This window comes from Lampris incognitus, chromosome 4 (assembly GCF_029633865.1).
Source record: "Lampris incognitus isolate fLamInc1 chromosome 4, fLamInc1.hap2, whole genome shotgun sequence".
NCBI classification, from domain to species: domain Eukaryota; kingdom Metazoa; phylum Chordata; class Actinopteri; order Lampriformes; family Lampridae; genus Lampris; species Lampris incognitus.
The window spans coordinates 19,194,044-19,216,616 of record NC_079214.1 but is presented as its reverse complement, the minus strand read 5'-3'; the positions used below and the strand labels follow the sequence as shown (position 1 = coordinate 19,216,616).

At 40.8% G+C, this 22,573-nt stretch overlaps 1 protein-coding gene across 1 annotated transcript; it reads left to right on the top strand.

The window, feature by feature from the left end:
- Positions 1–20: 20 nt before the first annotated feature.
- On the top strand, positions 21–21,508 carry trpm1b (transient receptor potential cation channel, subfamily M, member 1b). Its single transcript, XM_056279099.1, has 8 exons — positions 21–592; positions 9,112–9,191; positions 11,236–11,274; positions 11,988–12,195; positions 13,860–14,073; positions 16,227–16,351; positions 16,675–16,846; positions 21,330–21,508. Exons 1-8 carry the CDS (start codon positions 590–592, stop codon positions 21,506–21,508), a joined length of 1,020 nt encoding a protein of 339 aa, XP_056135074.1. The 5' UTR covers positions 21–589.
- Positions 21,509–22,573: the final 1,065 nt, after the last annotated feature.

The window sequence follows — 22,573 nt, the reverse complement described above, 5'->3', positions numbered from 1 at the left end:
AACGGAATAGACTGCTTCGCTACCCTCTCGTGAATGCTTTTAATTGGCAGGTGGATGGGGAGGAATTGCCCTCGACCTCCTTGAGATTATCCCCGGGCACGAGTAAAACGGAAAGTCACGGGACAGACTTAGGAAAATTTTAATTGTAATTTATTTTTATTCATTTTTTTCCCTTTCAGATAGTGTTGTCAGTGATAAACCCCGAGTTTTACTCAACGATCGCTTGAATTCAATAACGAGAGCTTTATTGACAAATCTGTTCCGAGGAGATCAAATTCATTCAAATTTCACTCGATTTAAGTTTCCCGTCACCCCCCCCACCCCATCGCCGACGTCTGTAGACTTACCCGCACGTTGGCTCGTCTAACTCCGCCCGGTCATGTGACGGCGTGCAGGCTGACTCAGCTTGGCCGGCCAACGTCAGTCTGGAGTCGCACAATTATGAAAAAGCAACCTTCCGCTGGAGCTGCAGCCGAAGCATATTTCCCCAACATCAATCGGGCTTTCCCTGCGAGGCTTACCGACAACACCGCCGATAGATGGATAAAAGCCACGACGCAGCTCTTCCTGAGTCTCAACGGTGAAGAGAATGGTGCGTACGAAGGCGACCGGCGGGGCGGGGGGGGGGTCAACTTCCAGCGGGTTTATGCTTGTCAAATTGATGCGAGAATTGTCGTGACCAGTTGTTGGGGGGGGGGGGTTGGTGAGTGGCAGGTTCATGCGTGCTTGCCTGTTTGTCAGACTGGAGCCGTGATCACTGAATTTTCAGGTAATTTGACTGACTGAACCCTATGAGCGAGCATATTACGATCATAAGGTGACGCACTTGGCTATTGAGAGCCCCTAAATAAAGCTCGCTTTGCCGTAACGTCGGCAGGCTAGCTAAGCTCGTTTGCTAAGGCTAAATGCTACGGAATCGACTTTAGCTAACCAGTGAGGCTAGCGAGTAAGCCCAGGCGGCTGTCTGGGTTGTCTTCGCAGGTGACACGGCTGAAAGATAGGCGATTGCGCTTAAAGGGATGGTGAAGTGGTTTATGTCTTGTAGGTTTTGTGTGTTGCGGTCGAGGGGAGAGGACCGTGCTGTTGGAGCCAGGTGACATTGCTTTTACAGACGTTTCTGCAAACCGTCTTCGATAGCGTACGAGACACGGGACAGTGCCGGTGTCCCGCAACGAGTCGATGCCGGTTTGAATGTTTTCCCAAATCCGTTCAGATGAGGGTGAAAGAAAGGTGGCCAGTCTCAGACTAAGGGTGAAGTGACGCAGTGGTCCGGCATTTTTGCAAAGCGAGTTGTGAATTTTAACCCGGACCTCTGTGCGTCCTCTTTAATGGCCGCATCTTGTTTAATGTAACATATCTTAGCACAAATGTGACTTATTGGCGGACAACATTAATGATATCTAGGGTAAATGCGTAGTGATCGTCCCTCCCCCCATGTTACAAATATGGGACTTTTTTCTAATTTGTGCAATTTCCAGTCAGTAACACCTAGCACAGCAGAGTGACAGTAAGAAGGGATGACATAAAAGTGACTATGGCCCACATTTAGATCCATCATGCCACAAGTACATGGTTTGCGACTGAACCAGCAGACCCCACCAGAAGGCTCGGGGCATCATTCTTAAGCCTCAGTATAACGTGGTTCTTATTTCCCACAGTAATAGCTAGAGCTAGTCACATGCCCCAACTAATGCCAGGCTGATGGTTTGAGGTACATCGCTCTTGTTGGCTGTGCCACTGCTGTTGTGGACTAGACGGGGACCAGATAGGGGTTAGGGAACGGAAAGAGAGGAGGACTATAAAGAATTGCATAACATTGATTGCTGCTGTAGTTTTAATTCAGCTGACCCACACGACTCTCCCACCCTTTCAAGCTTTGGCCCCTGGTCTGTTGAGGAGCCCACAGCCAAACAGCAGAGCGAGGTGAATGCTTATCCAGCCAAAAGACACCGGAGGGTAGTGCTGGCCGATGTGGAAAATATTATTATCCCGATGGTCATAGGGAATTTTGCATGAGATGTGTGTGCCTATACAAAAATACCATATTTATTTAAACATCCAGCTGAAGTTCATCATATTGAGCCGTACATGTGAAGTGTAGCCAGCTGTTACTGGTAAAGTATAATATGAAACCAAAATCTACACCCTCTGATAATATCAGACCGCATGTTGTCAGAAATTTTAGATGATAGATTCTTGTCATTACGTATTCTTCTCATTGTGTATCATGATATTGCAGTGCCCAATTTCATCTTGACACAATACCATTGGAAAAACGATATTAAATTATTGCCTTCCTCTACCGGATAGTATTATGACACAAGATATCCTGTAATTCTCCCCCTGCTCGTTTTGTGGAATCTGTGCAGAGAGGGGGAGGTTTTATGCTGACAGTTGGTCCCTCTCAATATTACTTAAGGTGAGAGTTTTGGAAGTACTAACATGGCACCATCCTTGCTGCTATCCAATATCCCTTCTCTGGTGGAGCACGGGTTTATATAAGTTCACATAACTATATTTTCCAGCGGTTTGTAGCAAAAGGTGTCATGTGCTCTTAAAACACTTTACATTCCTCCAGGAAGTTACATTGGGTGATAGAGGCTCTTCCTGGCAAAAATACCGTGGTGTCCCTGAGCAAGACACCTAACTGTTCCCGATGAGCTGGTTGTTACCTTGCACGGTTGACACGGCCATCAGTGTATGAGCATGTGTGTGCATGGGTGAATGTAAGTCATTAATTAATTGTAAACTTTTAAGTGGCTGTTGCAGCTAGAAAAGCGCTACATAAAATGCCGTCCATTTACCATTTATTTCCACAGGGCAAAACTAGGAGAGCTTGAGAGTCATCACGCTTTGGTCCTGTGATGACATGAGCTGACTTACTGTGTGCCTGCTTGCAGGCATCCACTTCTGTTCATCTATCGACTGACAGTTCTAACTTAACACTTAATTTTACATTCATTCATAGGCTATACTTCCAGTGTTCATTGTGTCCACAGTAAAATGTTGAGTGTAGATTTATTAGGACTCAGTACAATAGCAATGTTTTGCTTGTTTGTTTCAAGTTTTTTGTAAGAAGTTGGATGTAAAAGGCTGAATTTGACATGGTCAAAAACAGCCTTGTTTCTAGTGCAACATTCTTTAGGTCAGGCGAGACATAAAAGTTTTACCTCCACAAAACAATTTTTGGCACTGGGTTAATGATGCCTTTAAGGGCTGCATGATATTGGAAAAAACTTGCATTGCAATTTTTTTCCTTCGAGATATATATATATAGCGATATGAAAAAAACTGGGATTTTCACCAAATGACTTGAGTAACTATTTGAAAAGAATTGATCATTCTAGAATGGTTGGGGTGATTTTTGTAGAAGAGTGCATCTGCATAGCAAATAAAAATAATTGAAAAAAAAGCTGAATTGCAGAGATTTTGGGTTTTTGTTGAGCAGTGTGTAAATATGTAGCCCTGCTACTGTGCGAGCTGAAAGCTTTTTGCGCCCGGTGTACCCCAGGCAGAGAAGGATCAACGGCGAACAAACGCGCATCCTGAAACGGGTTGGAAATAGACGCCCCAAAATACTCACGGTCCAAAATTCACAATGTGTAGTCTGCACGTCACCAAAGTAAAAACAATGAATGAGAGAGGAAGGAAAAAAAACCCACCTGGTCTTAAGATAATTTAAAATTTAAAAAATCCATACAATTGACGTTGCTTTTCTTTTTGCAACCAGATCTTCCTGTTAAGTGTTTTTCTGCTGTTCCTCGCTCATTTTCCGGTTGTGGTCAACGACTAGCAGGGCCTGCTTTGGTTGTTCGGTAAACTGATGGAGAATGATTGTGACTGGTGGTTTGCTGTGCATGCAGAGACATCATGTCACTCACTAGCAACATTCTTGGTGTACTCAAGAACCCTTAAATCAGAGTAAATAATGTTAGACTTCTCTTGTAGATTAGTCATGGAAAATGTGAGTGACAGTTTTCCTTTTGTATCAAGCAGCAAGAAATTGCAGCATGAGGTGTTTGAGTTAATTTGTCTTACTTCACATCGCACGTCCTGCGATGTGACTGTTGTGCGTGCGCACATCGCGATGACATTGCCAAAATGATATATTGTGCCGCCCTAATTCCTTTAAAGTGCACTACATGTATTTCATAGTAATCTGCCATAGACTGTAGTCTTAAACTATGTAGTGGCAACAGCACAGCATGCTCCTGACATAGATCAGAGTTAATTCCTCCTCAGATTCTTCAGCTTTTATGTGGACATTGATTGATATCTTGGATGGATTACCTAGTAATAATACTGTACATGCCATAATACTGGGTCGCCCTATCTCTAATTTGTAGGCACAAAGTTCTTAATTATTACTCCTTCCCAAACTCTCCTTACTGCTTCATGCACCAAGGGTCAAACTAATGTAGATTCTTATCGCTGATCCCGAGTATAATTTAGATCAAATGGTGTGTTACGCAATACTTCAGAATGCTCGACTTTTAAATTGCATAAATAAATGGAATCCCCATTTATTTTTATGTGACCCCTGTGCGGGCAGGAGTTTTACTGGGCAGGTATGCTTTCCCAGCATCATGCTGTATTACAATTATTACAGCACTTTGGGACTTGCTTAGCACAACAGATTCCCAACTGTTTTTTTCTGTTTGTCAGTTTGTTTTTGTTTGTTTTTCTTGGAGAGAGATAGTGAGAGAATGAATGCAGGTTTTAACATGGAAGAGCAGGTCCAGAGCAGCAACCAAAACTCGTGATGCAGCAGGCCTGTACGGTTTGAGCTTTGGCTGGCTGGGTCTTGGAGCACACCCCTGGCTGTGTAACCATGCTTATGATTTTAAATTGATAGCATCACGTAAATGACTGCATGTTTACAAAACGGCTTGTAAAAGAGAGGCACCCACAACTGCTCATCCTCTCATTCCTCTTATTTATTTATTTTTTTAGTCAAGGCTTTCATTTGTTTGTTTGTTTGTCTGTTTTTTTTTTCAGGGACTCTTGCTTTCAAAGCAGCTTTCCACTGTAGGATATTAAATAAGCATAAATTTAAAAAAAATGCTGGTTTTAGTCAACGGTACTACAGTATTTTATTCAACCCTCCAAATGTAGTAGTGAATTGTAAGACTTTGGCACCATAATGCACGTGGCACCTTTTGATACCAGGTCCACCAATAGAGCAGATGTCTACTGTCATCTTGATGCAGCCCACCTTGTTCATTTTGTTTTTTTGCTCTGTCAAATGGCCAACCCCTGTGGCTTCTTATCATTTTAATCAGTCAGAGAATTGCTCATTTCTTGTTCTGGTAGGCTGGGCCAGAGGAATAACAGGTTGACCAGCAAGTCTTGTTAAACTATTTGGGGGAAAAACAGGAGGGGCAAGGGGGAAAATAACTCTGCTGGACTTACAGGGCCTTACCCCTTCGCTGTGTGGGTGTGCATGCGAATGTGCTAGAAGCTGAAATCAGAGTAACAAAGAAAATAACATTTGATCACACATGGGGTCTCCTCGTAGGAGCCCACCAGCACACAAACACACATGTACGTGCAAAAAACCCCAAAAAAAACAGGCACACGTGTAAACAGTTGTGTTTGGCCCTAATAGAAACTTCGGAGCAGTACCCTAAATCATTAATTCAGCTGTGATATTGTAAAAGGTGGGGTGTTTTGTTTCCTACAGCAATAGTGTGTGATCATAAAACACACACACCGCCTCGGAGCTCGGAGTGAACGAGAGGTGAGGGTGAGTGTGATTTTGGCAGCGTCTCTAATGTGCCGGAGTCTTTTGTTCCCTGACATTCTCAGGTACCATGGTTACAGGTTAGCGGAGTCCAAACCCACTATGATATGTCTTTGTTAACTCTTTGGTTAGACAGAGCCTGATCCTGATAAGATGGTCAAGTAGGCAGCAGAGACATCCCGTGGAGAAATTAAGCTCTTGATGTGTGACCACACGAATGAACGGAGTAACATGGCGCATAATGAGCGCCGTCAGTTTGGAGGCTGAGTTGGGGTCTCTTGGAAACGAGTGTTGTCCGTGGAAAGATTTGTTATTGGTGCATAGTTTGTCTTCTTGGGACCGCATATATTGATGAGACATGAAATTGTGACTGTTACGCTTGTGAAATCCATTTTCTACACTGCATTTTATTTGTTATATAGTTTAAAAACCCTTTGCCCAGCTCTATTACAATGGTAAAATCCTATGGAAATACATAAAATCCTATGGAAATACATTTACCTGTCATCCTTTGCATACAGCATTACACTTTGTCCAGTTGGATGACCCAAGGAATTTTAATTTGCTTATTTGGGGCAGTCAGGTATATGTGTGTGTATTGTAAAATTAAAGTATGTTCACATTAACTGCATTGTAATGTACATATTCTTTCACATCATGTTATCAATACATACTCAGTACTTTGTTCAGCTGCGGCGTGTCCTCAAAGATTCACCATGCATCCACACTAGATGAGGTTGTTGCAGGCGATTAATATAATAGCTGAAATTTTGACCTATAAGGCAGCTTGCTTAAGTCCTAGCTGTTCATTCATGCAACCTTTATTTTACCTCAAGAGACCACTGAGGAGGATCCCTCACTCACACTTGTGTCGAGTCAAAATACAAAGACTCAAAGAAAAGGATTTTGGGAGAGTAAAAGAAAATGCAATGAAAACTAGCAGGCTTTATATTAAAAGAGGAATTGCAAAAATGAAAAGAGCTGAGTGATGAAATGAGTTAAAATCACTACAATCAAAGCTTAAAAATGGTTGTGATCAAACTGAATCTCTGGAGTCGGTGTTTTGGGCTACCACAGTACTGCTGGTCTTTCTACATACATGTTGTGATTAGACGTCTAGAAAGTCCGACACAACAGGCCAACGTAATTAACCACGTGGTAGACATTGGGTTATTGTCCGATATTCAGATATTGTCATATTGTGATGCACCATTTGTTGTCTAAATTAATGAGCTTATCAGTGAGATTATTAGCAAGAACATGTTGTCTAAAATGTTTGACAAAATTAAGTCTGAAATATCTGAGTATTTGAAAACTAGTTTTGATTTGATATTCTTTGATATTCTTCTTTATCAAGCAGTTCAATGTAATTTACCTTAGTTGGAATCTTAGAGGTAATATTTTTGTATAAGCGGACATGGTGATGCATATCATTATTATGTAAAATTCAACATGATTATTGTGATAATCATTATTTCCATACCATCCAACACTGTTGGTGGATTTCCTACTGTGTTCAGTTTTTGTTCTTTCCCCTTTTCCCTTTACATCTACACTTATCATTGCATTACACTTACCCCAAAGGATTTACAGTAAGTTCAGCAGTAGAATAAACTTCAGTTCCTTGATTACCAAGTTAAAAAATCACCTGTTGAAAAAATGGGAACAAAATAATGGAGGGCTCATGGAAGCAGCGGTGTGGGGTCTACCTAGTGTGTCTGCTCGCTGGAAGAGTGTTTTTGTGTCTGAGTCACAGTTGGTGGTGTGTCTTCAGTAGAAAACTAGGTATATATCACGGAGGCCTCTGCCCATCCAACTAATCCTCTCCCACACCCCACCTCTTTCTTTCTCTCTGGCCTAGGTATAATATCTAGGTTGTCCCAGACACATTCATCAGGTCCTAGAGTGGCTTCTTACAGATTAACAGTGTATGGTTTAGGGGCTAGAACTTCACACTGATCACTCAGCTTTTAACCAAGGCTGTGCAGCAGTGCTGCTCTCTAGACTTTGAGACCTGTGTGGAACTACAGGAATACAGAAAGCAAGGGAGATTTTTTTTTTGAGCGTATGTGTATGTGGGGGGGTGGGGGGCAAGAGAAAAATTGAGATCTGTAGTTGATGATCCAGTGCTCCAGAGAGGCTGTGGTGACAGTGGTTTGCCCAGGTGATGCAGAAGGAGCCTTGGTATGTTCCTCTACAAAGCCCTTAAACACAGAGATGAAGAGGAGGACATCCAGGTACGTACTTGATGGGTCATTTTTACAAGGATCCTGGTCAAGCAGAGCGACCGCTTTGTTCTGATTTTTCTGGGAGACGGCGATTAGTTGTAACCCGCCTCCAACGCCTATGGAGACTATGAATGCAGTGTTGAGAAATGAGCACAGAATTTGGGGTGCAGGTGCTAGAGGTGTGATTGGGGGAGATAAAGAATTGCAGCCGTTATTCTGATAGTTTAGAGAGTGAAGTAGAAAGGGCTATCTATTGTCATTATTTTTTTTTGTTTTGTTTTTCCTTCAGATTCTGCCTTATGAGGATAATTTTCCAGTACTCTAACAGAAAAATGCATAGATGCACGTAGTAGTGTTGCATTTCTGTTGCACCATTCCTGGTTGTAATGCCATTGTTGGAGAACTACGGGAATAGTTGAAAGGCTTTGGTGTTAAGCACCTAGTTGGATAATCTTTTCTGGTGATGGTGGAATGGTGGAATAGTGCAGTGAGGTTTTTTTTTTTTCAGGTTTCCATCTTTGTGCAGAGAGGGATTAGGGATGCTAATCATGTGTGGGGCCCACCGAGCTTTATTGAGAGAACAATAAGGCGTGAGCCGTTAACTGAAAAATAAAACGTGCGACATAAATCCTTGTCTTGACATTGCGGCAATTCAACATGAGATTTCTTTACTGCATGTGAACATGTAGGGGCTAGCATTAGCTTACATGGCTCCTCAGCGTTTTTAATGTTCGTTTTATTAAGCCGCTAACTTGTCTTTTTTGATGTTCACAAACTAATCTGATATTAAGAAGTTGCTAGGTCTTTAACATCTCAGAGTCTTTCATTACAGGCAAAACATATGCTGTCCTGCTGTAGAACAAAAGCAAAAAAAAGCCACTTTTCTAGTATGGATCGGGAAGTGTAAGTTGGTTATTTGATCTATTCCCTGTCCGTCAACGTTTTAAGCTTCTTTCTGTGAAATTATAATGAATGGAATGCAGTAATACTGCATTGAACTCCTCGGGGATACTGCAGTTCAGTATTCCCAAGGGACAATTTTCATTACAGCTAGTGGTGGGTCAGCGCTCGCACAAAAGACCAGTGACACTGTTGTTTAATCACTGCTCACAGTCTCACTGCTTTTGTCTCTCTTCGCAGTCCCAGAAACCCTGGATAGAGAGCACTTTCACCAAGAGGGAATGTGTGTACATACTTCCAGTGTCAAAAGACCCCCACAGGTGAGTGTTTGTTTGGTGTCCCCAGTTTAGACTTGGTCTGCCTTGTGGTGAAGGTGATGGTAACAGGATAATTTTAGTGTGTGTGTGTGTGTGCGTATCTGTGTGCGTAGCCTAAACCCTAACCACCACCTTCCAGAGGGTTAAGGGAGTCTGTTCCCACATGATCTTATTGTTTTTGTCTTTACCACTGTAATTACAGCCTCAAGTGAATGCTAGTACTGAAAAATTGCATCATGTTTTTTTCCAGTACTGGGGATTTTTTTTTTTTAGATTTAGTTTTTAAATTATTTCGTCTTTTGTGGATACCATATCATCTTTGCTTTGTAGCGTGTTTATTTCCATTATCTTTCCCCTGTCTTATTGTGCTGTTTTAATCACATTCCTGTAGAAAATGATATCCTTTGCATGTGGGTTTGTGTTTGTAAAGAACTGATTTGAGTGTTCTCCTTCTAGTATAGTTGGTTATATTCCCATGTGAACTTGCTGGAATGTGACATACCAGTGCTAGAATTGTGTGAAGGGCTGTTTTTTGACTTGGCGTGCAGAGCAGTCATTCACAACCTACCACATTCACCTCAGAGGCACATACAAACAAAATGAAGCCGGTATGAGTCTTGGTCCGCTTGTGAATAAAATAATGTTTATTAGTAAGACTTTTTTTCCCCTGTCGTTTCATTGGTTTAGCCAGTAGGAAGGCTAACGGAAAGACAAAGGTAGGGGAACACAGGAGAGAAAGTTCAGGCAGGGTTCAGCCTTGGGCCAGTAGAGGCACATGTGAACTAACCACTTGACTTGCAATATAAAATGTCAGGTTTTCTTTATTCGCTGAATGTTAACAGACCCCACTGTGTGTTAGTCATTTCTAGTTTTAATTACACTTAACAGTTCTGTGTTCAGTGCATTCCTGGCACTTCTGCACATAAACTGGCATCGTTACTCAGTTACATTTCCTCTTGTGTTTTCTTTGAAATCAATAATTTGCCACTGGCTTTTCTCTGCTGGCTATGGGTGGCTGCTGATAGATGATTTAGAGGTGTTGGCACATGCAGTCCCATGCAGCACCACACTGGGACTACATATGACCACTTTCAAAGTGAGAAGCTTCTTGGCAGGTTTCATAACTCTGTTGGTTAAAAGCCAATCTGACCAGGCATGTAGCCCAGTTGACGGATAACCTTCCTACATTTCTTTAAAAAACTCAGTTTTTGGCTGGACTGGCCAGCAGGGCCAGCCCTACAGCCGTGAATGTCCATGGCTGATCATGTTAGAGTGACTGAGAGAACAAGTTACACGACTGGGCCGCTGGATCAGGTGACCAACGACGTCACTGAAGTTACACGATTGGTTGGCAGATAGATATCGCACGCGAACGAACGGGATATTTTGCTGCCCTTCCTACATCTGGTTACACACTGTAACAGTGCAGCATAGAGCAGAGTAGGAGAGAAAACAGCCCTCCATGTGCTGAGAGGCATGAGGGAGAGCACACAGTTAAAGCACTGCAAATAACAGTCCCATCTGACAAAACCCTCAATACAGAGTGAGTCTTAGAAAAACGAGAGACATCCACAGATAGAAAAGGATGAAACGGGGGGGGGGGGGGGGGTTAACAGATAATTCCAATAGTTATAATAATTAAATTAAGTTCTCTTTCAAATCAAACATTCCAAGATATGAGTGGGAAGTATTGTCTTGCAACTGCATTTATAGCTTTTTTTCTTTTTTCTTTTTTTATTCGAACTTAGCTTAACCATGTCATGTGATATGCTTCAGTACAACAAATTTTACTGGGACCACTACAGAACATTGCAGATGACCATTTAACAAATTGGCCACGATTTCAAACATTGACCATACACGGTCCAGCCATATACTAGGTTTTGACCTAGTCTTGTTTCCTCCAGCTTTGGAAGTATCCCATTGGGCCTAGTAAAATGTACTCTGTTTCAAACTTATTTCCAGCTTAGTGTTACTCCATATATTTTTACAAATGTGAACCAAGTGATTATTTAGTTACATGATTTTGGTGTTTAACCTCTTACAGGTGCCTTCCAGGATGCCAAATCTGCCAACAGTTGGTGCGGTAAGTTTCAATTTGTTTTATGCTCTCTGTTGTCTGAGAAGTTTAGTGAGAATCATTGCGAAAGGATTAGGCTCAGAAAATCCATTTCAACCTGGTACAGCACCCGAGCCATAGTGGAATTTCTTTTTGACATTGTAACTCCTCTGTACAACACCCCTCCTCAGGAAACAATTAATTTCCAGGCTTTGTGTGTCAGGATACACATTCTCACCTATGGTTACTAGTGGGAGCTCAGGAAGAGATATAGGGGTTGGCCCAGATTTGGAATGTAGTCTGTATAGTTGATTAACTTTTTAGCAACCATTCATGAACAGAAAACAAAGCCCGTAGTTTTTGCTCAAAGACAAAAGGAGTGGTTATTTCTTTCAGAAGTGTTATTGGTGTGGGACATTGATGCTGTAGTACCTAGTATCCTCTGCACAACTGTGTATACTAAATTGTAATGGTTCATTCAAGGTCCCGAAGAGCCAAAGAGCCTGCAAACACCTTAGGGTTCCTTGTTCGTCAGGATTAATGAACACTTTATGAAGAGGTTCTCCAAAGAACCTTCTGAGGTGTCCTTGTGATCACTCTGAAGATATCCCCTAGTCGTCTTCACAGCCCTTTCAAGATAGTGTTGTTTTGGAACAGTGCCAACAAGGGAATATTCATTTACATTTCTTGTACTCTCTAAATTATATATTGGTCGACATACCTAATTGTTTCCCCTTTAGGTGCTGCTGCGGGCGGCTGGTGCGGCAACACGTTGGCTTCACGGCCAGCCTGGCGATGAAGTACTCGGATGTGAAGCTGGGTGACAACCCTAATCTGTCCCTTCCGGAGCTGGAGGAGTGGTCAGTGGACAAACACACAGAGGAGAGTCCCACTGATGCCTATGGTGTTGTCAACTTCCAGGGAGGGTCTCACTCCTACAGGGCCAAGGTGAGGAGGCACATTCTGTCCTAAATTCCTGTTTTCAGGAGGAAGGACAAATATTTCTCAAAGGATAATTCAGTTTTGTTTGTTTTTTTTGTTTTTTTAACAACTTGGGTCTTATATCATTTTACTCACCAGCTTCATTTTGCAGATTTTGGACACGGGAACACCACAAAACACAGCTTTACCAACAGTATCTTTCAGGGACAAGTATCGGACACGTTTCAACATATCCAATTACGTAAACCCCATATTTGGAATTGAAAATTAATTTATTACCCAAAATGTTCATTACTCATTGACCATCTACCCGGCCAACACAACTGAGAAGTCATAGATACTGGGAAACCATGTACACAGTCTAACTGAGGCACCAGGCAGTGGTTATGTGCCATTCAGATTTCCTCTCCAACCGAACACTATACCAGCTGATTTCACTGACCAACAAACACACCTTCAACCAGACAGGAGGACTAATCAGTAAAATCCACTGGTTAGGTGATAAAGAGAGGTCTATGCATACATATGGATTTCTGTGGCACATAATTGAATACCACTGCAGTAGGGTGTTTGTTGTTCTTGTTTGTTTTTTGTTTTTTTTGCTGAGAGGACAGATTTAAGGCTCATGTTCAGTTGCCTTGTTACGTTGTTGTAAAGCTGTGTTATGCAGTAGTCCCATGTCTAAAATCTCCAAAATGATAGCAGGTGAATGAAATTATATATCATAAACGATGTGTACGATGGCAAAAATAAGATCCAAGATGTACAAAGAAACAGTCATTCTTTAAAACGGATTACCCTACAAATCCAAAAAAAAACAAAAACAAAAAACAACATTTGCTATTTCTCGAATTCTCTAAACTCAAAGCTGTGAATACTGTCAAATGGGATCTTCCTGAAAGATGTCGGACTAGCCAAGTAAGCTTTTAGTCTTGACAGCTGTGGGTTTTGTAGCATAGACCGCTACGCTACCCGGATGCCCCATGTTTTAAAATTCTTGAATTTAACTTTATTTAGACATGTAGAAACCCTGGAAAGAAAATCAGTTTGTAAGCTAGTAGAGACTAGTAGTGAAAACAGTTGATGTATTTTTATATTTTGTAGATATTTGTGTAACGTATATAGTATAACGTATGTTCATTAGCCTGAATCTCATGTTGAAACTTGTCTTACTTTGAGCCATAGGGGTTAATTCAGATGACAGGATTCTGCAGGTTGCTTTAGAAATTATCAGTAATAATATCCATGCTTTCATGACCATTTTCGTATTTAAAGTGTTCAAAAGGAAACAAAAGATTGATCAGGCTACAAGGCATACTTAATCCAATCTGTGTGTTCAATTTTACAAATTGTTGAAAATTTTTAAAATTGCATTGAATTATTTTTGCTTATCTGGCTAGTTATTGGTCCGTGTACATAACCAGCGTTTAGCAATAACACCATGTTATGAGAGGTGAAAGCAAGGGAATGAGAAAATTCATGTTGGCCAGGTTATGAGTGTTAGAACGTTAACTCGTCCCATAAATAAGTACACATGAGGGGGAAACATGGCCAGACTCTGATGCTTTTTCTGTTAGTGTGTATTCTTGGATCTGTACCTATTTGCTGTGATTCACATGTTTTGCTTGTTTTATCTATTTTCTCCTTATTTTTTATTTAAATGTCTGCAGTATGTACGTTTGTCACACGACTCCCGTCCAGAGAGCATCCTTTGGCTGATGTTAAAAGAATGGCAGATGGAGCTTCCCAAAATCCTCATCTCAGTCCATGGGGGTGTTCAGAACTTTGAGATGCACCCGCGGATCAAGCAAGTGGTAGGCAAGGGCCTGATCAAAGCGGCTGTCACCACAGGGGCCTGGATACTTACTGGAGGTGTAAACACAGGTATGCACTGTTCTGGCTCTGCAGCACATGGCAAGTACTTCTGACAGAGCTCTTATGAAACTGTCATCACTAGCCAAAATTTAAAGGTATGGTCAACACAGGTTAAAATTGGAATTTTCTTATTTAGTATCACTCTTGAATACCATCTTTATCATCCACTAAAGATTGCGTACTCTGAAAATAAAATAACTGTAATGACATGGAATTTTTAGGGAATTGCATTTTCATACACACATCTCACGTGGGTTTGTATGGGCTTGGCCCTTGCCTGAGGGTATGTCCTTTTTGTCACTCAGTATTGGCCAGTATGGCCAAAATTGCAGAATGAATTGCCACGAATAGAAACAAGCATAACTCCATTGAAAATACCTTAGGTTGTTAAATTGTAATACATTTTTCTTTGCATCACTTGTGATAGATATGTAGATATTTTTAAATATTTTGTACTCTTGCTCTTTTTTAACTTATTTTTAGCTTTTGGTCTTCATGTGTGTATATCTTATACTGTGTTTGCTGTGTCTGTCTGTGTCTGCCTTGCACTGTTTGGTGAAGCCACAGCCCTCATTTCATTTTTAACATGAGCGTGCACATTGTTTTTAATGACAATAAATTGAATTGAAATAAATTAATTAATACAAATAGAATAATAAAACTAACAAATCTAGTATCTGTGCCCTGTCTATTTACTAGACAGTTTAAAGGGTTGATACACTTTTCTATGCTAGTGGTATGATTTACTGTCATTATTTCACTGGGTAATAAAATGGCTATAGTGCATAATGACTACATCCTAGTTTGTGATTAACAGAATATATAGCTATTTTTAGGATCACGCTGCTCAATACTCTCTCATTCTCAGTGTTTGTGTGTATTGCTTTTGGGATTCAGTGAAAGTAATTCGCTAGTCTGAAATACCTGTGTGCAGATTGACAGTTTTGAGTAAAATGGCTGTAGATATTACTGCACATCAATCTCACTTTGGTGAGTTGCCAACCCATGCCCCTTCTTTTGGGGTTTCTTGAGGCGAAAAATTGCTGTCATTAATTCCAACTGCATGTTTTTTTTTTCCACAAGCTCATTTTAAATGGCCCTGGCCTAAATCGCCTTTTGCGGCAGTCAATCAGCTAGCTGTCAGCTGATGTTAGTTGTAGCCTCGTGGTTTGTACAATGTGAAAGTAATGTCACTTCAACTCACACAATCTGACAAAGGAGATGTACGTATGTAAAATTTACTTGTCATTTCTCTCACACAAATGCTTGTCAATTGTACATTAAAGGCAACGCCTATGGCGGAGTAGAAATCCATATTTGAAAGCGTTCCTGAATAGTGAAGTTCTATGTCACAATTCAGGAACGTGTTCAAATCTGGAAAAGGCATGATATACACACACACACACACACACACACACACACACACACACACACTACCACAAATAGCCACTACAAGGGCATAGCTCTACATTAGGTGTTTACCACCCATAGTGCTTTCTCTGTTCAGTGTGCTGATATAGCAGACAGTATAATACTAGGTTCTGAGTGTGTCATTTATTTGTGTGTCACAGCAGAGGCGTGTCTGCAGCTGCAGTTCACTGTCAAGACACTGTGATCTGATCATAGTGTTTAAATCATTACCCACATGGCCAATTACCCAGAGCAGTGATTACTTCTAATGCCTTTTTTGCACCCTGGCCAGTAAGAATGGACTTCTGGCACGCAAATTACTGTAGTATCCATGGAGTTAATTTGCTGGGGACTGGTGTGGCTTGCAACTCAAGTACTAATGTACTGAAGACTATTCCCATGGACAACATTCAAAATGGAGACAGACTGTCCATTATGTTGTCAGATCAAAAGTTTTCTTGACTTTTGATATGTAGAAAGGCTACCACCTTTCATAAGTGTTGTTAATGCAATGTCTACCAAACAGTTATTTTTCCTCAAATCAGTCACTGATTTGCACTTAACAATTATATATTCAATTAAGTAGTTGAGTAGTTTGGAGTTAAATGGCCTGACCCTTAGGATATGAGTTTTGAGTCAATATTTTTGTACTAATAATATGGAGCGAGTAAGGCTAAAATAATTTTTGCAAATGTGACTGTATTTCTACATCAGTTTATCAGTTGATTTTTTTCCACTCTCTATCCTTAAAGGTGTTGCAAAGCATGTGGGTGATGCACTGAAAGAACACAGTTCCAGATCGGCAAAAAAAATTTGCACTATCGGGATTGCACCCTGGGGGGTCATCGAGAACAGGAACGATCTCATTGGAAGAGACGTGAGACACAACCCTCAGATTTCATGTCTAGTCTTACTACTTCACCTAGTATGAAATTATACATAATGTTAATCATTTCTTATATTGTTTAAGTATTTTTTCTGAAGGTCTGTTTTTTGCTCATATTTCAAATAATCCATGGTAATTTTTATTTTTTCAGGAACAGCTACCTTGTCAATGTTAAGATTGTGTTCAAATTATGGATATCTTATATAGGAGTAAACACTCTATTTATCTTTCCCTCTCCTAACTCTTAAAATGTTTTACAACCACCATGCTATCTACCCCCTATCTACCCAACCTCCAACTCACCCTCTTTACAGGTAATAGCTCCATATCAGACCCTCCTGAACCCTCTCAGCAAACTGAACGTTCTCAACAACGTCCACTCCCACTTCCTTCTGGTAGATGATGGGACAGTTGGCAAGTATGGTGCCGAGGTCAAACTACGGCGGGAACTGGAGAAGCACATCAACCTCCAAAGAATTCATGCACGTAAGGCAAACTCTTCAAAAATCTACTTAAACTTTTTGACATGCCAAGTTGAGATGAAAAGGGGAGAGGGGAAAAAAACATACCTCTCAACGATCAGCCAGGGCAAGTGATGTTTTTTTTTTTTTTACATTGTCTGAGCACTGCCATTCCTCTAACACCTGAGATGTCTGCTCAGCCCAAGCATCATTATCCTCTTCCCCACTTGGTGTAGGTTTGACTCTGGAGAACATACGGAGTTTACGATAACCCTGGATCTCCGAAGGAAATTGTGGCATTTGTCTACCAGAGAGGTGATAGCAGAAACCAGCTCTGAGTTCAGATCAACAGATCTTATGATCAGAGAGGCTTATGAGACTTTTCACATCAACCAGTTTTCCCTTCATGTCTCAGAAAAGAGAGCAACTTAGACTGAAAATCTTCACCTGTAACAGCATTTGGAGTTGTACTCTATGCAGCTTTAAACACATGTACTGGCCATAGACCAACCTCTCCAGGTATGCATTTTGCATCAGGTATTGTGAGTTTAGTTACATCACTGGATGTCTGCACTAGCACAAAATATTTTCCAACAGCTTCATTTAGGCAGTGGTCAATCAGCTGACTTTCCCAAAAGCTTTAACATATTTAGTGCTCTTAATAAAGTGTCATTGCTAATTTCAACTGACACATTACTCAATACACAAACATAGCTAGTGGAAAGACCCTTCTCATTACACCAGGCCTCAATCTCAGCAGCCTCCATATTAGTTTCAAACGCGCACTGAGCAAATGTACTACACACCTAGTATCAGTTGACAGATTAATATTACACTCAAGCAATAATTGGGCATGAAAAAAAATTATATAGCAAACACTTGAGTTAAACTGCAGATATCATCAAGCCCCATAATCGCAGCAACATGGTTATAAAAAAATAACCACACTCAGAGTGTACAGGGGGAAAACTACTGTAGTGTTGGGTAGATACACATCACTCATCTATAATATATTATTTCATTTCATTTCATTATTATTCCGCTCATGGTAATGCACAGCTCCAGAGAGCAACAAGCAATTCATGATCAAACACAACTCAATTTACACATTCCATAATTGAAAAGGAGCAGGGAGAAGAAAATCTTACTTTGCTTGCCCCTTACTCAAAGATAAATAAACAACAGAACAGATGTTCTGTCAGTCAGTTGGTTACTCAATACTTACAGCAACACGAGAAATGAAAAAGAATCAAAAAGCCATACACAATAATTCACCATCAACTGAAAACCCATTACCTGACAACTCCATATTGTCTAATTATTGTGTCCTTATATATTTTCTTGAACGGAAAGATATTTATACAACCCTTTAGATCGTTCTCTGAAGAATTCCACAGTTTGACGCCACATACTGACATACACATCTACTTTATAGTAGTACGTGCATACTGATGTTTATAATTAAATTTCCTTCTATGGTCCTCGTCCTCTGAACTAAAAACAAATAATTTTTGTAAATATTCTGGTAATACTCTGCTTTTTGCCCTGTACATAACTAACAATGTCTGTAACTCAACTAAATGTTTAAGTTTCATTAATCCTGACTTAATAAACATTCCGTTGGTGTGTTCTCTTGGATCCACTTTATGAATAATTATTACTGCTCTTTTCTGTAATATAACCAATGACTTTATGTTGCTCAAGTACGTGTTGCCCCCACACTTCCACAATTAATTAAATCGTAGGCTTTTGCAGTTATATAATTGCACAGGCTGACATCACGATTGCGATTAGATTAATCATGCAGCACTAGTTAAATGCAGAGGACAAATTGAATTTCAACGTATGCGTGTATTGAGAAATGACAAAGAAATTATAAATATAAATCTTAAATAAATGTCAAATCTTGAATTTGTTGGAGCTAGTATGCTGTTTCTGTGATTTTGTTTCACAGTGCTTTCGGGCGTTGTCTCGGATTCGGAGTCTATTACAATGAGCATTTACATAGATCTATAATTTATCCATGATAAGAAAAAATTGTCACAAGCTGTTATGTCACAAAAAGTGCGTAAATAGAACCTCATTCAACCAAATTCCTCGGGATTACAAACATGCTTAAAACACACCAAACCTTTTGGAAAATGTTTTAACAAATAACAGTACAAACAACAATACTGTAGCATAACAGAACCCCTAACAATGTCTTTAATTAAACCGAAAGACACGTGTTCCACCGCTATAATGTCCATCTCAGCCAAAATGTCTGGCTTGACTCCTTTCCGAGCTAAAAAGAAACACCGACATAGAAAACAAGGCACATAGCTCGTAGGCATGCATAAACAACACATGGACATAGGCACAAGCCAAAAATCTGCCACATCAGGAGGATTCAAACTCTAGAGAATAGAAGTAGGTTTTGAGCCACCAGTCAATAGAGGGGACAGAATGATAGTTTTCTACTGTAACCATAGTTTCTTGAGTATAAGTGCAGCCCTCTAAGGCTATCGCTAGTGGCTTTATCCCCTCACGCATGCACGCAGCACTGAAAAGATTCACGTCAATTTATGACCGCAATCTTTCTATGTAGACGAGGCCGTGCAATCGCCTCCCAGAAGATTTTTCTAAAGCTATAATGGAGCCCACTGGCTCCATTATAGCTCCATTATATAATGGAGCCAGAGGGCTGCGCCCATACTCATAGAAACAATAGTTACAGTACGTATCTTTAAAATAAGAGAGAAACGGCTTGATTTTTGCAATAGTGCAAAGCTGCAAAAAAAAGGATTTCACGACTGCATTAACTTGCTTGTCAAATTTGAAGGCAGAATCAAATATCACACCAAGGTTTTTGACATGAGGTTTGATGAGGGTGGACAGGTTGCCAAGATTGTTGGTAAACACTTTAACGGAGTCAGGGGGGTCAGATAGGACAACTTCAGATTTGCCTTCATTCAGCTTTAGGAAGTTTTTTGCCATCCAGCACATTATGTCCTCAAGGCAGTTCAAGAGGCTGACTAAACTGGACTGATTGTTTGGTTTCTGGAGGAGATGAAGCTGAGTGTTATCAGCGTAACAGTGGATGGAAATGTCATATTTTTGAGTGATTTGACTGAGGGGAAGATAGACCTTGTCCCTCATGCTAGCCCTGATAGCACCTGTAAGTAGACCAGCATCTACGTAGGCTGTACTGCTCTACATGTCCTGACTTGTGGTAGTTCTCGCCCCTATCTACACTTTTCTGGTTGTCTTTGAAAGAGCATGTGAGACTGGCAATTGACACAGCCATGGCCACTAGCTAAATCAGGTGACGCTAAGAGGAAAGGCTTTTGTAGAAAAGGTAAGCGCACCAAATGAAATTGTGAGTTGGAAGCTTAGATGTTGAAGTCATGCGACCAAGTTGTAGTTCGTTTATAGCCTAATGTTAGCTTTTTACATCTAGTGATTGCATTTACGCTTCAAAAATCATAAAAGTGGTGTTCATTCGGGAATACTAGCTTGCAGAATAAAACGTGTAAGTATCACAAACTTGTGTTTGCTACGGAGTTAATTTTCTGCCGTAATCCAAAATCAAATGGAAAAATGGCTTTTTGTCAAGGGAACCAGGGTGATGCTAACTTCCAGGTTGGCCTACAAAAATACATCATCCCTGCAGCACTCTATAATTCGCAGCATTTATTTTAATACCCTTGGTTACCAAATGAATGGGATTGCCTGCATAGGGACTATTCAGCTGGTGAGTTGTAAATCACATAAAAGTATACTATGATTTTGTTGCATAGCTCTGTGATTATTCAAACTTTCTAGCTCTGTATTGCCTTTTATGGGAAAACCCCATCCCTCCAGTACTCACTTAAAAAAAAGTCATTCAAATTGATTTGTGATTAGTTTTTGGTTCTGGTGTTTTTAACAATAAAATATAGTGTGAGATGGGTTTATTTTCATCCAAAAAGTGAGGTTTGTGAAATGTGCAGTCCACAAAACTGTAGCAGATGAAATACATTTTTATTTATATAGCACTTTTAAAAACACAGTTACAAAGTTCTTTACACTCTACAAAATACAAATAAATACATCAAATAAATTGAATGACTATAGAACATGGCATAGGGAGTAACAGACCAAGCAAAAAATTAACCAAAACAGAAGGCAGGGGTGGGGGTCTATAAAAAGGCTTGCCTGAAAAAATTGGTTTTTAGAAGCCGCTTAAAACAGTCCAAAGATTCAGCAAATCTAATGGATTGGGGATGTTATAAAAGGAGCACTGTTAATGGTAATTCGGCTGGTCCACGCAACATCATCACACTTCTATGCCAGGCTTCTTGGCCAAAACGGATTATATATCCCCTTTGTTGTCAGTCTGTTTTTTTTTGAGACTGGCCAAGGGTGATAATGGTTGACTAGCTGTTATCTTCTGAACCTCATGCTAACTGTTATTAGAGATTAGATGCACGTTGGAGGAATAATTAATCTAGATGGTAAGCAGGTTGTATGTGTACGTCTGCTTGCAGGGATTGGTCAGGGTGTTCCTGTGGTAGCCCTGATCTTTGAGGGGGGACCAAATGTGATACTCACTGTGCTGGAGTACCTCCAAGAGAGTCCTCCTGTCCCAGTGGTGGTATGTGAGGGGACAGGCCGTGCTGCTGACATCTTGGCCTACGTCCACAAGCAGACTGAAGAGGGGGGGTAGGATGAACACACACACACGCACACACACTCATCCACAAACACACTTATGCAGTCTTTTTGTCTACTGCTGTCTCACTCATAAGCCTACTAATATATATTGAGCAAAAATTTAAATGCAACACTCAATTCATTCAAAGGTTTTCCGAATCTGAACTTACTAAGTGGAAACGCATCAGCTGAAAATTATTTATTAGGCACTTATCTGTTGATTTCCCTTCATTTCGACTACAAATATGCTTCGGTCAGTCAGATACCCCCCAAAACACAAAGTGGGTTCATGGAACAGAATTACGAGTCAGTATCTAGTGTGACCACCATTTGCCTCATCCAGCAGATGCAGTAGAAATTATCATTAATATTTTTTGTGGTTTCATGACCATTCTCATATTTCAAGTGGTGTTCAAAAGGAAAAAATATCATTGATAAAGCATGTGAGTATGCGCGCCATGGAACATGTGGCCGTGCATTAACATGCTGAAACATAAGTTGATGGTGGTAGATAAATGGCACAACGATGGCCCTCAGAGCCTCATCCTGATATCTCTGCATTTAAATTGCCATTGACAACTGTGCTTTGTCCCTACAATATGCTTGCCTGTACCAAATCCCACCACCTCCATGGGCCACTCTTTCAACAACATTGGTATCGGCAAACCGCTTACCCTCACTGCACCATACACACTTCCTTCCATCTACCCGATACAGCTTAAACTGGCATTCATCACTGAAGAGGACCGTTCTCCAGCGTGCCAGGGGCCATCGCCGGTGAACATTTGCCCAGTCGGGATGGTTAAGGTACCTACCGTACAGCATTCTGGGATAGACCCAGGTAAAGACACCGGCCCCGCAGTTGAACCTCCCTGAGACAATTTCTGACATGTTGATTAAAAATACTTCGGTTGTACAAACCAACTGTTTCATCAGCCATCTATGAGACTGGTCTCAGATGGTTCCGCAGGTGCAAAAGCCAGATGTAGCGGTCCTGGGCTGGTGGTGTTACGTGGTCTACAGTTGTGAGGCCAGTCTGGAGGCGGCTTATGGTAGAGAAATGGACATTCAGTATTCT

Coding starts and splice junctions, on each gene's coding strand:
- trpm1b (XM_056279099.1), top strand. Junction 12,196..13,859: donor CTCACTCCTACAGGGCCAAG/GTGAGGAGGCAC, acceptor AAATGTCTGCAG/TATGTACGTTTGTCACACGA. Junction 16,352..16,674: donor ACGATCTCATTGGAAGAGAC/GTGAGACACAAC, acceptor CCCTCTTTACAG/GTAATAGCTCCATATCAGAC.